This window comes from Anser cygnoides, chromosome Z (genome assembly GCF_040182565.1).
Source record: "Anser cygnoides isolate HZ-2024a breed goose chromosome Z, Taihu_goose_T2T_genome, whole genome shotgun sequence".
Taxonomy (NCBI): domain Eukaryota; kingdom Metazoa; phylum Chordata; class Aves; order Anseriformes; family Anatidae; genus Anser; species Anser cygnoides.
Window position 1 is genome coordinate 71,784,054 of NC_089912.1, and position 17,909 is coordinate 71,801,962.

Below are 17,909 nucleotides of genomic sequence, written 5' to 3' on the forward strand. Positions count from 1 at the left end.
TCTTAAATATTTTAACTACACAGATTTTCTTTCATTCATTTTGTGAGATGTCACCCACAAAAGTGCTCTAGATCAGTGTTTATCACAAAACAGTAGGAACAGATATAAAACAAGAAATACAGATCCAGTATAATTAAAGATGAATACATTTTTAAAGCGTTTTTTTTTTTTTTTTTTTAATGGAGCTAAGATTAAAAGCATCCTTAAACACCCAACCCAAGTAAAGCTTGCTATTTTGAGAGGTAAACATTATAACCAGTAAAATGCTTTTCTTGATGCAGAATGAGTGCCATGTTAAAAAAATAAAAAATAAAAAAAAGCCCAAATCTTGGACTAACTTTGCCAAAATATAAGCAGAATGTTTAACAGTGCCATTGTGTTGCGCTCAAACAAAACTTTGATCATAAATTCCTTTTCAAAGACCAAAATGAACGACAATAGAAAGCAGGTTTCTATGGTAGGGCAGCTCTGTTAAAGCTTTCAATAACCATGTCAGCTCCCAGGGGCTTTAATTTGCTTCTGTGATGGCCTTTGTTTTTATCTTTAAAGAATTCAGTAACTACATGACACACATGTACTTTTTTTTTTTTCCCCCAGTATTCTTTGGTAAAATTTTAATTGCTCTCAGGCAGACATTTGTGAGGGGCAATGATCACTGGAGCAGATTTGCAAGCACCGAAGACAGGTGAGGCTCTGGGCATCTGACAAGTAGCAAACACTGAATTTAAATTCTTTTTGGGGAGCAAACAGGCAAGTACAACTCTCATTTTTTGCTTTTTAGCATTCTACTTCCCCACTCAATGCTGGGTGACATCAGCTGGCACACCCTGTCTGTAAGCACTCCTTTCGCTGCGGAACAAGTTTCATGGACAAAAAAGAAAAGGAATTTTCTAGGACTCTAGTTTGCTTTTCTTCTCTTCATCTCTTCTCCCTTATTGTTTGCCTGTAAAATTTAAGATGAAATATGCAGGTCTGCAAAGACAAGCAGCAGATTATTACTGCATGACAAAAACAAACCTTGTCTTTTCTAACAATAGCCTGCCAGCCTCAGAGACGGAGTACAAGAAACATGTGGCTTGGCCCTTCCAAGCCAAAACTTCAGATACTATGTGTAAATAATGTTTCCCTAGTACTATGAAATACTAAAGAGCTGATATAGCCCTAAAATATTGTACCATAGCACAGCAAAAGTTTGCAAGATGCAAAACGTGCTTGCAGCACAGAATTTAAAGGAGAAATAGAATGGGGTTGTTGGAAGGTTTCTGGTACTGACCCACAACTAAAAGACAAAATAATGTGAACCGAAGCTCTATGTTGAAAATTATTCCTGGCACCTCAAAGCTCCTGAACAGGAAGACTATGATGGTGGTATGTATAACTCTTCCCTTCTCATTATTACGGTGATGAGTAACTGTTTGCATCTGTCCCAGCAACAAAACCTGCAGATAAGAAAACATTTCTCTATTTCCAACCACCGCACAAAGCAGCCATCTAAGCAGTCTCAAGATGCAACAGAGAACAGTTTGATAGAGGTTGTGAGACTGATGATCCAGCCTAGATCTGTCTCTGTTGTACAGGGAGGGCAGTTGTCCAGAATGCAGTCAGCTGAAAAATGCTAAATTTGTGGAATCCTGTGGTGTTTTGCAGGATTTCTGGCAGAGTTTTCCTGCATTTCTATAGAACTACATCGATTTCTTGCTGAGCCTTTTGTGGAGCTCAAGCTGCAAATTCCTTTAATAGGTACAGGACTGCCACACTTTTCAGCAGTAGTACTTTATAACAATCTTCACAAAACTCCTATAAACTTGAATTCTGAAGAGCCTCATTGGTTTAAATTGAGAAAGAAATTACCGATGAAGCAACAATTAAGGTCTAATAAAAGAATGGGGAATCAGATTTAAAGCTTTTTTTTCATCTCTGCAAAAATGCAGAATTGTATCAAAGCTTGCAAACAATTCCACTATGCAAACTAGCCAAGATCACTTTTAATACAAACTTAATGAATATTTATCTCTTAGCACTTAGGTTCAAAATATTAACACATACTCTGAATGTTATGTCAACATCTATATTCTGACTTAAGTCTGAATTATACTTCTAAAGAGAAACATTTTTGCATAAAAAAAGATTAATTAAAATTCTATTAGGAGAATGCAATCAAGAAAAAGAAATTTAAAGCAACTGAAATAATCTAAACAGTAAAAGAATTTTAATCCTGCAAGATAGAAAAAATTATGGTCTTCAGTGGGTATACTAACAAAATAACCGCTTCAGAATGGGCTCTTAACATACTTAAAAATATACCTTATAGCAATACTATTTCTGCATTACTTAACACCATATGTGGATTAACATAAAATATTATGAATATTAAGAGAACAAAGTAGTATATTACCCTGACATCTCAGTGCAAGAAGTTTTTAGGGTTTAAATTATTTTTTTTAAGAATGCTCATACTTCCTCACTGAGTTACAGGGGAAGAACAATCACACAAAGACAATGTTAAATCACCATGAATCTCAAAATCACACAAATCTGAGAAAGACTCAGCTGTTTCTGGATCAGACAGCCAGAGAAAGATAATAATAAAACTCATGCTACTTATGGAAATGGATGCAGGATGCAGAACATATATACATGTATATGTGCATACATATATATTTATAGCAAATAACTAAGAATTAATGTATATTATCTATATATTAGATAGCTCTGGAATGCCATTTCAGAACTTGAAGTGCTGTATTTATTTCCAATTATCATAATATAAGAGAACGCAAACTGAACGCAAACTCTCTATAGGTACCTTAAAGGAGGCTGTAGCGAGGTGGGGGTTGGTCTGTTCTCCCACGTGCCTGGTGACAGGACGAGGGGGAATGGGCTAAAGTTGCACCAGGGGAGGTTTAGGTTGGATATTAGGAAGAACTTCTTTACTGAAAGGGTTGTTAGGCATTGGAATGGGCTGCCCAGGGAGGTGGTTGAGTCACCATCCCTGGAGGTCTTTAAAAGACGTTTAGATGTAGAGCTTAGTGAGATGGTTTAGTGGAGGACTTGTTAGTGTTAGGTCAGAGGTTGGACTGGGTGATCTTGGAGGTCTCTTCCAACCTAGACGATTCTGTGATTCTGTGATATCAAAGTCTTTTTCAAAGGGTCAAAAAAGGTTTGGAATTACACAATGCTCAAGTGTCAAAGCAACTCCACCCCTTTAAAATAATTTGCAGCTATTGTTGTGAAACAGGTTACAAACTGACAGGTTATATATCTTCAAAATGTAATTCTAATCTTAATTCAAAAATCAAAATTATTTTCCAGTCACACCAAACTAATGTTGTCCATGGGCAGCTTTGACACATTCTAGCATTTGACATATTTTAGTCACCTCATAACATAGTCAGTCCCTGAATGATAATCCTGAGCAGTGTAAATCATCCTTCTTTCACTGTGTGATCACAATGCTCAGATAACACGTATTCTGAAGAATTTTTAACTGTTTGCAGACTCTAAAGATACTTAAAATTGTACTTTTCAGAATACAGAGGTTGAAATAATTGTGAAGGCCAAGAACTAGAAAACTGCCATCCTAGTTTACTGATAAAATGATTTGTGTAACTTCTCCAGTCAGCTAAGTCAATACCACAACACAGTAGCAGTAACGTATGTACAAGAGCAGGATGCCTAATGACCACAATTGTTAGGATTGGTATCACACTTCTTTAAATTGAGTATGGCAGGGTCTATGCATATAAAAGCACTGTAAGGTTGACTGAATCAGAGGCATCTTGGAAAAGGAGAAAAATGGAAATACTCAGTGAGAAAGCTGATAACACCAGTTGGGAGACAACAGCCTTTTTTCCTCTTCTGTTAAGCTCTAATTCCTGCTTTAAATTCACACTCTCATTGGAATCACCAATAATTAGATGGCCATTATCTTTGAGGTTGTAGATGATAGTCTGCCTATTCTTAAATCCTGTACACTGAATATGAGACTCTTTCTTTATCTCAAAGGTGACCAGCAAATACATCAAAAGACTGGTATGTTCTAATACTACAACGGTAGCTATTTCAGTTAAAGACACAAGTACTGGGAGCAAGATACATGAAAAGATCCAGACAGCCTTCTGCCTAAAAACCAGGAAGCGTCAGTGCCCAGATGTAACTCCAGCTGTCTGTTGGATGACAGTTTATTATCAAGGCATCTTTTAAATTTAGTTTTTATGTGTTCGAGAACAAAAGAGTGGAAAGAACATGAGTTTGAACTTTCCTGATAAAGACAGTTGTACAAAACTATGTTGTATTCAATGAGCTAGATTTCTAGTCTCCCTTCAGTCATGGTTCTTTCTAGGACATAGTTCAGTTCCTCCTCCTACTACTTAACTAGTACCTGTAATGGTACTACTGTTGTCGAAGACAACTCCATTCTATGGCACTGTCCTTAGCTCTCCAGTCTGCACCCCTGCATGGTGCCCCACTGTCAGACACACTAGACTTTTAAATGGATTTATGGCTAGGTTCCACCAAAAATGAAGATGTCACTTTGCTGACCTACCCTTTGAACATAGATTACAATTGGAGCATCCAAACTCCTGCACGTTGGCCAGAGACTTGATGATCTGCTGCTTTCTGTATCCAGAAAAACATCAGCCAAATCCCAGGCCTTATTGCCCACAAGAGCGGACTCTATAAGCTCTCACCCAGTTTGGACACTAGCAGCCATCTTCCTAACTCAATTGCATTGTCAATTAAACAACAACAAACTAACATGTACCAAAACAAAAACTTAATTCAAGTTTCCTAATTTCAAAACAGGCAGTTTGTCAGTCAATAAACATTCCTTCTACACTACAAGTAAGTGAAAGTTGACTAACACAGGCACAAGACTTTTTATATGCCTGGAGAGTTTGGAGAGGGTTTGGAAGGAACGCGCTTGCCAGAAACTGCTGGCAAGCACAACCCCTATAACAGCAGGCAATGGGATATCTAAGCATACATTTTTGCTTCCTTTCCCAGACATAGTATTACCACCCCCACCTTCTTATTTGTGCAGGGGAAGGGTGGCATTATTGAATTCATTTTCTTAGTTAAGCAAGAATTTTTTCCTATTGCACAGAAAGAATGATTTCCAAAAGGCCAGATACATCTGGGGAGCGTTTTAAGCCCATTTTACAGTTACTGAAATCTGAATTGTCAGAGTCCATTGGCATAGCAAGACATTTATTTTTATGTAAGGTATTAGCTACTGCGTTCCCAGTTTAGAACATTTTTAGAGGTATATTTCTCAAATATAGCCTGCAGACACAAAATATTACTTAAGAGAATTGCAAAAAGACACACCCATTTTCTTTAGTAAAAGAGCACCTGCCAATAATTTTATATTTTGTTTCTCCTATTTTGCTAAACATTACTGGTTGCATCCTGTCTGTGATGTGGATTGAATTATAATGTTACACCATTAGGGGTTTTATAGCAGGTAACTTACAGGAATGATATCTTAACCTGAAGCAGAGTATAAAGTTTTGCTGCAGGTTATATATCACAACAGACAGATAAACAGTAAAATCTTTTAAGTTGCAGTTTAATACCTATATAAAAAGTTAAACATCCCTATCTTAAAATAAATGCTTTATTAAAGAGGCAATTATGAAGTGGAAGTATAGTTTTCCAAAAGCCTGTATTTGGCAGTAACCCCCCATTTTTGAAGTCGTCTCCTGAACAAACCACCAACATTACCATCACAAAAGTTTTTAATGTTTTTTTTTCATAAAATACATAGAAAGTTTATGTAAAAACAACTTACATGGCAGCAAACTTTTTGTATTTTTTTTTGTGTCTGTTTTATTGCTGGTGGTGGTGGTTTTTATTTGGTTGGTTGGTTTTAAACAGAATGTCCAGAAACCAAGCTGCAAAATCTACTCACGATTTAAAGGCAGCCAACAAGAATAAGTGAAAATTTATCATGTTCTTCAGATGGTTAAGTAAAGCTTGCCCTTTCACTGCCTGTGATTGGCAGGGTCTTGGCTGACTTATTTATAGGCCAATTTTGAAATGGTGTTCCAATGTCTTGCTTCCTAAACAAACACCTTCAAAAATTAATCCAGTGAGATGGCATTAGTCTCTACTCACTGACCAAACACTTTGTAATAAGCAGATTGGCAGAGATGACTTAATTCAGACACACTGAGTAACTGAATAATTAAATCAAACAGAAGAGCTAATAAAGAGTGCGTACAGACTGCACAGACAATGTTATTTAGGCAATGGATAAAGTCAATGGAAAGAGAATAGTTGCAAAGCTTAAGTGTATTTTGATTCAGCATTCTGATTTATTTAGCATTTTCCCATCATTTTATGCCCTAATAAGTTTCCATTGACTAACATGACCTAAAGCTACAGAAAAAGCTAGTCAAGTGCAGAGTTTCTTAGACTGCATCTCTACCAAGTTGCTGCAACTAAACATATGTTAAAATAACCTGTAAAATGAAAATATACCTGGGTGAAATTCTTCCAGTCTAGTTTGCAGAAATCCCTAAGCACCTTTGGACACTGCACTGCTTGGAAATGAATTATTTCAATATCAAAATTCTCATCTTGAGCAAATTTTACAATGTGGTAAAAAAAGGACTGACATTGAGAAAGTCACTGTGAAATGCAGCATTGTATATAAAAAAATGTACTTTGTTTCCCATATTCAACTTCAGTTTATAAGGATGTAAAAGTACACCATATGTTCACTGCCAACAAAAAAAGGACTAAGATAAACTAAAATAATCTGGCACCATGTATTAATCCAATGCAAGTAAAAAACAAAAGCTAGTGTTCAGCATGATTAGCCTGACATCCTATTGTTTTCTGTTACTTTTAACCAAGACACCCCCTTAACATCAGAATCATCTGAATGATCAAGGGGAGCACAGTTCCTAAAGTCAGATAATAAAAATTCTCTTAATTATGGTCAGCTGTTTTCAAACATAAAATTTTGTATATTTACTAGCTGTAATAAGATTCAACAAGATCGAGACAACAAAAACCGTCCCTGCAGCACAACCTAAAAGTTAACACAGTTGTATGCCAATTGTGGAAAACTGATTTTTGACAGCCAGCAGGAGTAAGAATCAATTAGCGAAACTTCTGGTAGCAGACAGAGAAAAAGTACCTTACCACTAAGACCACCCATTTGTTTTATTATCCACTGCTTCAATGCACAATGATAATATAACTAAAAGGCTGAATTTTGATTTTTACTAAAGCCAGACAGATGAGAAAACGAAAACAAGAGTTTGCTATGAGTTAAAGACTGTCAATAGAACAGTGTGAAAGGACATTCTGCCTGATAGCTGTACCCTTCAAATCACAGAGATCCAGGCCATTGCCAATTAGCAATAAGCAAATAAAACAAAAGGGCAAACACAAATTCAGAAATACGTAGTTCCAACTTTTTATTTTTGAAATTGCAAAGCAGCCATAAAACATTTGCAAATATTAGCCAAAGAAGATGAAAGATATTAGCCTGTCTTTAAGACAGGCTGTCAAGTCCAATTCAAGTGTCAAAAAGCACCATTTACCACTAGGAGAAAAAATTCTTTGGAACATAAAGACAACAGGTTCTTTTGGTCCCTGCAACATTAAACGTAAATTAAAGATAAAATTATATTCATTTGGTCACCAATGGCATGATTTGTGTTTAATGTTCACTCTAAGAGAAACAATAAATGACAGGAGAAAAGAATCATAATGTGCTGCAGAATACTAGAAATCTACATTCCCGGGCAACTGGTGCTAGATTTTTTTTTTAATATATCTATGTCTATGTATGTATATAAACAATAAATTCAAATAAAAATTATATATTATGCAAACACACGCATACATACTCTCCACAGATCTCAAAATAAGCAGCACGGGCACATAATTAAGGGGTCCCCAGGGCTCATAAAGAAAGTGCAACGACCTTGTTAGTGTTTGGCCTTTCTTTGGCACCCAGTCTCATTGTAAAACAGTCAACCATGAAAGTACTTTAAAAAGCTGGTTTTCTTTTAATATTTACAGCATGAGTACGTAAGGTACCTTATAATGTTTAAAAGAAGCTGGTACTCCTGTATATCTTCCTGGCAAATTCATCATGAACCACAAACTTTCTAATTTACAACTTTCAGAAATCTGAATGCTTTAGAATACTGGGATTTTCAACTTTGCAATTTAATGACAACCCTGCCTTTGGCCTTTCCTGACCTGTTGTGAAGTAAATCAGGCACACTAATGTGGGCTAACAAGTCTTTTTCACACTGTTCGATCACCCTGCATCTTTTTTCTCCGCAGACAACGCCTCTCTCCCACTCTCTGTCTAGCCATCCTCCCTCAAAGCAAACAAAATGGTCACTGTAACCCTGCATTACTGCTCATTAGATCACAGGTTAGTCAAGTGGAACTGCCCGAGGTTCCCAAAGGAGAGCTATACTTCAAAAATCTGTCCATGTCAAATGAAGAAAAAACCCCTGAGCGTGGGGTCACCCAGATCAATGATCAAAAGAGACTGAGAATAGTGGAGGGGAAAAAAAGAAAAAAAAAAAAAAAGCCCTTTTTTTTTTTGTTAAAAACAGCCTTCCATATAATAAATCAGAATACAAAGATACTAAGCTTTTTCTCTCCCTTAACAACACCCTATTTTCACTTTAAAATAGAATACCTTGATTTTCAAAAGATTTTCTAAATATAAGATTATTTTTAAGTATTACAACCGAGATTTCAATAAAACTCAAAATTACCTTAATAAAATTAACAAGAGAAATAATCGTGGAAAATATTAAGGATTTCCCCTTCATTATATATTTAATTATTCAAAAATGTAATTTAAATCGATTTAAACTCAACTATGATTTTAATTTAAACAACTGATACATTCTGAACTTCATGAAAAATGATATAGGTGGTACATCAGCAGAAAAAGTAGTCAACCAGAATTACACAGTTACATTACATTAATAATTACATTACAACGATTCTATTACATGACAGACGTACAGCCATACCAAATACTTGAAGAATGTGTAGCACCATTTCTATAGCCTCTGTTCCGCTTTAAAGAACATACAGCAATTCAGTATGGACAACTAAGAAAACCACCATAAAGTAAGAAACAAAGAAAATAATCTTACAATGAAATAACAACAATTTTATCTGTAACTAATGAGTCTGTATACACAGAACAGATGAAATTACTCAAAGAGTATTGGCTGTATAATAAAGTTCTGTGCACACACATTTTTGAAAACAACTTTGGATAGTCTTTACTTACCCCCAGATGAATGAAAAACAAACAAAAAAGAATCTAGACAGTGTATTTAAAAATCACAGATAATTGTGCTTAATCAAAATGAACTATGTGTTTTCACAAATGACACACATACATTGTGCCATGAATGAAGACAGTGCTGCAGCTAAAGGGATCCCAATGTTTCCTGCAATATCGGTGACAGAACGTCTTTTCATTTACAGCTCTGAAGAGCTTTAGTGCTTTAGTTTTCTGTCCTAAAGAGTAACTAAAATTTCACTCTTATTTCCTTTATCCTCTGCTGCAAGTAAAGGCAGAATTAGGATAGAGGCACGAAGGTATCTAATTTGGAATAGAATCTATGTTATATTTTTAGTTACGATATGGTCTGCTCCGAAGGTCTTGCTGCAATACAACAAAGCAATAGGGAGGCAAAGGAAATACAAATCCTATAAATATTTGAATGTTTCATATAATGTCAATAAAAATGTATTAGCCTTTATTACCTAGCCATTATTACCACAATAACAAAAACAAAAATGACAATACAAATGGCATGATAATACATTATGAACAAGTCTTGCAAAAAGATTAGAGAACAAGCTTGCATTGACAGAGACAGATGGTACAACTTAATTTTAAGTAAATAATGTAACTGTAGCAAGTATTTAATAATATATGCAGTAATCCCAATTATCCTCCTCTTTACATACATGTGTATGAGATGATGGTCTTCATAAGAAAAGCTCATCAACTAATGCAATTTTTTTTGTTTTTAAGTTTCCTAGATGCCTTACAGTGCATATTGAATACAGAACTTCAGCCTGCATTAACTTTAAAAAGGCGTATGTGCATGTACATTGAGGTTTTATTTTTAAGACAGTATTTCTGACCCTTTCAACTCTATATGTGAGCAGATTTTCAACAATCAAAGACAACAGAAAACACGGGAAAAGTAAAGATGTTGAGAAATTGTGTGCGTGCATTGTCATTAAGTATTCTGTGCACTGGTAGTATTCTATTTTTCTAACCAGCACGTAGGGGGTGGACAATTTCAAGGATTACCTGACTAAATCTAAATAACGCACTAATAAGTTTTCAAGAAAAAATAATTTCATCATGTATTTTAATGTCTTCTAGTTTATTCTTCACTAATAAATGAAGAATAAGATTCTAATAAGATCCTTCACTATACTAACTCAAAATTTTGAGCTGTACAGATTCCAGTGGAACAAGTTACTGTTTCATGTCAGACTGCTTCAGATTTTCTAAACTATTTTGAGAAAACATCTATGATTCTAAAGATTCCAGCATGACTAATGATATGATGTAGTATCAACAAATCATCATTAGAATAATGTCATTATATTCAAAACTCTGCTTCTAGTCTTATGAAGAAGATTGTTCCCAGATGCTAGAGAGTGGATAATTCATCTTTCTTCCAGGGTATGTCTGCTGAGTCACTGGAAGAAGGGGATGGGAGAATGGGTCCACTTTTTGAATCAAATGTCATTATATATTGGACAGATTCTGAAGAAGTAATGGACACTGTTCTCAATATACATCCCTGTAGAAGCATGCCTCCAGGGAAAACCAAAAACACCACGGTATTCCATCCTCAGCCTCCTTGACCTGTCACTTAACCACTTTTGAAGCTGCTGAACTCCCTTCCATTCTTCCTTTCTGTTTCATCTCCAGCTGCTCTCTGCTCATCTCTTTTGCTTTAATGCCAGCAAAGTTTATGGGAATGGAGGAGAGGGAGGTGCACAAAGTTTGACAGTGGTCCCTCTTTCTATTCTTCCTGCTATCCCTTCTCTCTGGATTATTTCATTTTCAAAAGCCACAATATCCTGTCTGACATGCAAGCTCATAACTTGGCAACAATCTCTGATTTTGGTTTAACTCATACCCCCTGAACATCTCAGATTTTTTTCCAGAAGCACAATGGCTTGAAGACAACCCAGGAAGAGAAATTAAAAAAAAAAAAAAAAAAAAAAAAAAAAAAAAAAAGAATTCAGCAACATTAAGGAATAGGAAAGGATCTAATCTCGCTTTATAATGATACATCATTCTTTCTTGGTCCTTGACAAATGCACTGTTGTCCCAGTCATATGCATCCAGAATGCTGATATAAAATGATCCTTTCCCCACCCTGTGACTTGGAACACGCCATTGCTTTGCGATGTCTCAAACATATGCTACTATCTCCACTTCCAGAGCAGCATGGTTCTTTCCCTCTCATAATCATAGGAATTTTATGCTTGCCCACTTAATGCACTTCAACTCTGATGGGCAATGGTGCATCAATTTTCAGTTCTTCTTTCCCTTACGGTACGTACCCCTTATTCTCAGGAGTAACCCCCATCAAGCGTCTTAAGAAATGCTGAGCATTCAGAGGCATCAAAAGAATCCCATACTCAACCTCCTTCCCATTCTGGAATGACCAATAAAGATGCTCACATCACGATCCTCCATGAAGGGTAAGCATCTAATTTTCATGGAATGCAAAGAGACCAGAAATTCATTTCATACACTGTGTACCTATTCAAATAAAACAATTATTATGTGATCATAATCAAGCTTTTTTTTAAATTCTTCTGTTACACTGAGTACCAAATATAAATGATACAGAAAAGAGTTTAACTATGCAGTAAATAAAAGATGGATGATATATTTTATTACCTAACATATTTTAGTACTAAAGACATTTTATTACTTTCACTTAAAAAAGAAAAAAAAAAGGCATTAAGGGAGGAAGGGCATGTCTTCATCTTTTAAGCAGCAGAAGCTTATATTGTTGTGCTTAAGAATTAATTCTACTAAAAATAAGGATGTCTGAAAGGAAAACACATCCTAAATCACTTACACAATTGCAGAGCTTTCACAAACTTGATCCAGTGCACTACTAAATACTTTTCCGTTTTTTTCATCTGATCGGGAAACTTTCTTTTTTCCTTTTTTTTTTTTTTAGAAAACATGTGGAGTTCCTTTTAGAGATCATTTATACAGCCACTAGTGAGTTCCATTTGAAATAGTTATTTATTCTGAAGGAAATACAACTTCTCTTGCTCATGCAAGATGTCTCAAACAGTAATTAAATTTCTGAGCACTCACGAATTCCTCTGAAGAGCAGTTTCACAGACTTAGAGGCCCAAAAGGATCATTATGATCATGTAGTCAGATTTGTATCCAACGGGCCTCAGGATTTCATTTAATAATTCTCAACTAAATCTCAGCAACTTTTGACCAAACAAAAAAGGTTTCAGACAGAACTCCAAGAAGCTGTGCTTTTCTCAGCTCCCACAGTCCTTACTTAATGAATACCACATAAGCATTCGGAAGTATACAAATATATATAAAAATCTGTATTCATCTTTTAGCAAATGTTTTTTGTATGTGAAAGCAGCTCAGTTTCTTGCAGATGTATTCGTCAAGGAATTTACCACTCAGAGATTTATAATTCTTTGTTAAAATGGACACGCACATTTGTACAGTTTGGTTACTTGTAAGCTATATTATTCACCTATTACCAACAACTCCAAATTACCATCTGATCTTATGAAAATATGGTGGGAGGGGAAGAGAGGAGTAGGAGGTATCTGCCATGGCCTCGTTTATTATAAAACAGTAATTGAAACAAATCCATCTAAAGAAAAGGGTGTTTACTGTTTGGATCCTCCATGTCATTCTTCACCTTTTTATAAAGGGATTTTCATAAAAAGAGACCTTCTGGACAGATTTATTTATTTACAAATCCTTAAACAGCCTTTACAATTCCTTTTCGGCTCATCTTAATTTTTTCTTTGCTCACCATTATTTCCTACCGTGCTAGTGATTCAAAGAGAACAGAAAAAATACAGATTCTTCCAGATTTGCAATTTCTTATTTTAATTTCTTTAAAAGGTCACTTGCATTTTGCAGCAGTAAATATTTACTACCCAACTTGCTATTAGTATAATTATTCTAACAATGCAATGATTAAAGCATACTCTACCTCCTAAATATTTACATTGGACACAGACTTGCAACCCTATAAACCTGTTTTGTTGTTCACATCCAACTAGGGCATGGATCTACTTACAGATTATTTTATACTAATTTTTATATTCCTGTATTATATTTTGTTTATATTACTTTATTTTAGGATCTTTTTATACGTAAGTGCTCTAACTGTTCTGAAGAAATTCTTTTATCAGAAAGGGAGATTTCCTATGAGATGTGTAAATACGAATCATTTCAACATTGTTCTAAGCATGGCAAAATCAGTATTTCCTAAACATCAGTTTATAAATGTTGTCCTCTCCTGCAAATGTATTCATAACTGAAGCCTGACAAATAACTCCACAGTTCTTGCAGAGGCCACAGTTGTGAAGGAAACAGCCAATACTTAAAATAGCAGAGTCCAGTTCCAAAACAATCTTCAAATATCAGGGGATACACCTTGGACGAGAAGTATTTGCTGTGAAGGGATTGCAAATATTAAGGTCATTTAGGTCACTATGATCTCAAAACAGGGTAGGAATCCATATTTTGGCTATTTGCTGCAGTAATTTGAAGATAAATTATTTCGCAAATAGCTTTTTGAGGAACTAAAAATCTGCCCGCAATTTAACTTTGCTATAGATGTCGTCCCGGTCAAAGTACACAGATTTGCAACAGCTGGTCTTTAAGAGTTCGGGTAGGTGAACTGATTTGCAAGGTCTGAGCAGGGCAAGAATGGGACTGAGTGCAGCCAGTATACTTCCATTTTTGCTCTTGGCTTCAGGCTGGTTTTTTTGTTTGTTTTTTTTATTTTATTATTATTTTCTGCTTCTGGAGGTACAATCTTTTCAAAGCTTTTAGCTGAGATACTGAACTCTCTCTGAAACTTAACCTCTTACCAACTTATCAATGCCATTTTTCAGATTGTTAGTAGTGACATCTATAATAATATTCACACATTGGAAAGTTGAAAGGTTTTCCAAAAAGAAATTATTTTTACCTAACCAACAGAAAATACAAGACAAACTATGGCAAAATAGCACAAGGACACTGATCTACCTTACACACAATAAGAAGTAATTAAGTCCTGGAATTAAGCATGTCATGTGCAGCCAGCTTGGACTATAAAGCGTCAGGCCCAGAAAGAACAGTTTCCATAGCTCTCCAGATCCCCTGCACAGCCCCTGATAAACCTGGCCATTGTACTGCAACAATTTAGTTTCAAGAAACTTAAGGCATCAAGACAACATTGTTTATCTACACAATTAATTCCAGACTTAAACAAGAGAGGAAAAGCTTGCGGTGTAAGAGTCCCTACATCACTGTAGTGGTTCACTTAGCAAGGAGAGCCACCCTCTGCTTTTCTGCTAGCAGAAAACCAAACTGGACACCATCCACAACTGAAAACCCAAACACCTTAAAATACTGTCAAATAAATAAAAACACCACAATTCATGCAATCAAGGGACCAATCTTTCACATTTGATTTTGAAAATACTGTTTGTAATTCAATGACATTTTTAATCATGCTCTAATGAAGAAAAAAGAAAATTGGTAAGACTTTCCTCAGGAGTTTCACACACCCATCAGTACTTCAACTTTAAAGCAAGACCTCCTACACAAGAGAAAAAAGCACGTGTGATCAGCTCACATAATATTTTTTCACCTTTTTTCCTGACAATATTTAGAAAGATAACAAAGAAAGATAATCTTAAAACAGACTGAGAAGACTGTCTGCTAGTCTCATTGCATATTAAATGTGCTGGCACATCTAAAAAAGGAAATTTAGAAGACTTCTTCAATGATTTCCACTGGAACAAGTGGTCAAAAATCTAAAGATATGAAAGAAATGTGTTAATTATTTGCACTTTTGGATAAGCAAAAGAAAACACAACAAAAATTAAACTCTATGGATGTCTTCACATATGTGATCTTGCAAGCAGCCTTGTATCTTAAAACAAACAAACAAAACAAAACAAATAAAACACCACGAAACCGAAAACCAGAAACTCCCCAAAATCAACATTCCACCACCAAATATGTAGCTTCACTACTGAACTGGCAAAGCTTCACAGTCCAATTCAGTTTCTGCTTTCATCAGCCTGATGGGGCTTCTACAATTCTTCAATACATTCAGGTAAGTGTTTGCCTGTTCCTGAAGCACAATGGCCGCGAACAGCTTCCAACTCATCCTACCTGTCACTCCTAAATATTTTTGCGACTTTGGAGGTAAGTGACTCACAGTTTGCATACTGGTTCAAATCATAGGAATGTACTGAAAAATCCAGCTTCCAGTATTAGCACACAAAGCAACACAGATTCCAAAATAAAAATCAACAAGTGAACAGGTTCACTTGCAAAGCAATTTACAATACTCTTAACACCAAAAACCTCCTGTTATATTTTAAGCCTTTAAAGAAATTTGACTAATCAAAAACACTTGTCTATAACCAAAAGCAACTTTTGATGGAACACCAGAAATATACTCCATCAGAAAAATATCTATCTATCTATATATTATGGTTTATATATATATAATTTATTTAATTTTATGCATTTATGTAATATACACATATATAATTAGGTACACTGTTCTAGAATTGCACCCAGTATTTTGGAAACAGTGGCCAAACTGCTATGCCACTCTCACACGATCTTCCCCATCTGTTGAGTAACTAATTTTTGTTTTGTTTGCAACTCTAAATTTTTTAATACAGGAGGGTTCCAATATAGCAGTAAGAACAGACTTCCACAAGATTAATTCTTCATTACTGTAATTTTAAACTAAAATAAGGTTATTTTGCAATATACCTATTAACTTAAATATTATTGCCTCAGTTTTATGCTCCAGTTAATGCACTTAGCAGCTATTTGAAATCATTTAAGTATGCGCTAGTGCTACAACAAACATCAAAACAACTTACAAATACCTTTAATACGGGAAGATGAAATAAATACCATGCAAGTTGATATAACAGAATTAAGAGGTACATCTTCATTCCCAGCTTCTAGAATAAAATGTCAAATGTACCTTTTTTGGTTTACTGTCCCCTTCTAGTGGGAAGTGTCCCTGCCCATGGCAAGGGATTGAAACTGGATGATCTTTAAGGTTCCTTCCAACCCAAACTATTCTGTGATTCTATGATTTAAAAAATAAAAAAATAAATAAATAAAGGAAACCCAACCAGCAACTGAATAGAGGAAGATAAGATCACATTTCTGATCAGTATTTCAGTTTAGTTTCTCCTGTAAGTTTTCATGATCACTTCAGTAACATGAAGTATATTCTCCAATCATGCCTGAAAATGTTCAATTACATTTCATGATTAAACAAACTGACTGGATATTCTCCAAAAAAGCTATTGTAATTTTGAATTGAGCTATTCATGATATTGTTTAATACTTAAAGTATATAGCTTCTATGATATTGTTTTAACCTATGCAATGCATAGAAAAAAAGACTTAAAATAAAATATAAAATTCTGAAAAGCTAAAGCAACTGCACTTCCCAACAATAAATATAACTAACATCTGTTGCAGAAAGTGCTTGGCAGTTTTACAGTTTTGTGAAGGATTTTTGTTGTAGATAAATATTTTTCTACAATTCCTATTACACACAACTCAACTCAGACATTTTCTTTAATTATACTCCAAGGGGTCCTATCATATCCATTAAAGAAAGGCAACTTGTTGTCTAAAAGAAGACATACATAATTTTAAACTTCAACTGTGTTTCATTTATCTTATGACACAAAAAAAAGCATGGAACTATCTAAACTTCATGTAGTTCTGCAAAAAAAGTCTAACAAAACTGCCAATGCTTAACAGATTTTCTTTATTAAATTTTTAAAAATGCTCTTTTTAGGAATAAGAAATGGTGATGTGATGAGTCAGCATTTTCCTTTCATGTCAGACCTCACTAATGAGGACAAAAGCACAGCAAAACCTCTAAGAAACCAAGAAATTTCTATTTCAACATCTGGAAAATTGAGTAAGACTCCCACTTTGCATTCACAGCAAGCACATGACATCACTTTTTTCAGGGATGAAATACCAGGAATAACTTTGTGACAGCCCCCTTCAGTTCAAAATACTTTTTTTTTTTCTCGACTATTCTTAAGTAAAAAATTCACAGACATACACCCCACGATACAGAATTTTTGTTCTGAAGATATGCATTAGCTGTGTGCATTCAACAAAATTATTGTATTCAGCATTTCATACAGACTCAAAGTAGCAATCAAGACTTGTTTGCTACAAGTATAAACCAAGATTTTTTTAAAAGCATTCAGTAGAAATGTATTTAAATACTGCTGTAAGCATATAAAGATCTGTTACTCCACTGAGATATCAAACAATTGGTAATGATGTGGAGGGATAAAGAGAGAAAGAGGGTACTGTCAATAAAAGAGAAGAAACATTACCTCTAAATACACAAAGGATTTGGTATATGCCCAGAAGTCTACCCAAATGGGCTCAACTGCAAAATGAAGAGTTACATCTATAACTTGCCATGGAGCAAACCAACTGGCATATAGCACATGGCACAAAGACATCATTCCTCTCCTATATTCACTTTTCATATGAAACCAGAGAAAGAACATTTCTTAAACAGATTTATAACCAAACTTTCAATTAACGTTAAACCCAATATGGCCATTTC

At 35.0% G+C, this 17,909-nt stretch overlaps 1 protein-coding gene across 11 annotated transcripts in view; it reads right to left on the reverse strand.

The window, feature by feature from the left end:
- ARL15 (ADP ribosylation factor like GTPase 15) overlaps positions 1 to 17,909 on the reverse strand; it is a 216,914-nt gene that overhangs the window by 108,277 nt on the left and 90,728 nt on the right. Inside the window, exon 5 of one of the 11 annotated variants that reach the window (XM_048050392.2) lies at positions 1 to 16,385. This exon is cut by the window's left edge and continues 70,988 nt beyond it. The exons of the other annotated variants lie outside the window; for them this stretch is intronic. Within the exon in view, the coding sequence (XP_047906349.1) occupies positions 16,242 to 16,385 (144 nt within the window). The 3' untranslated portion in view covers positions 1 to 16,241. The remainder of the gene's footprint in view (positions 16,386 to 17,909) is intronic. 11 annotated transcript variants of the gene reach the window in all.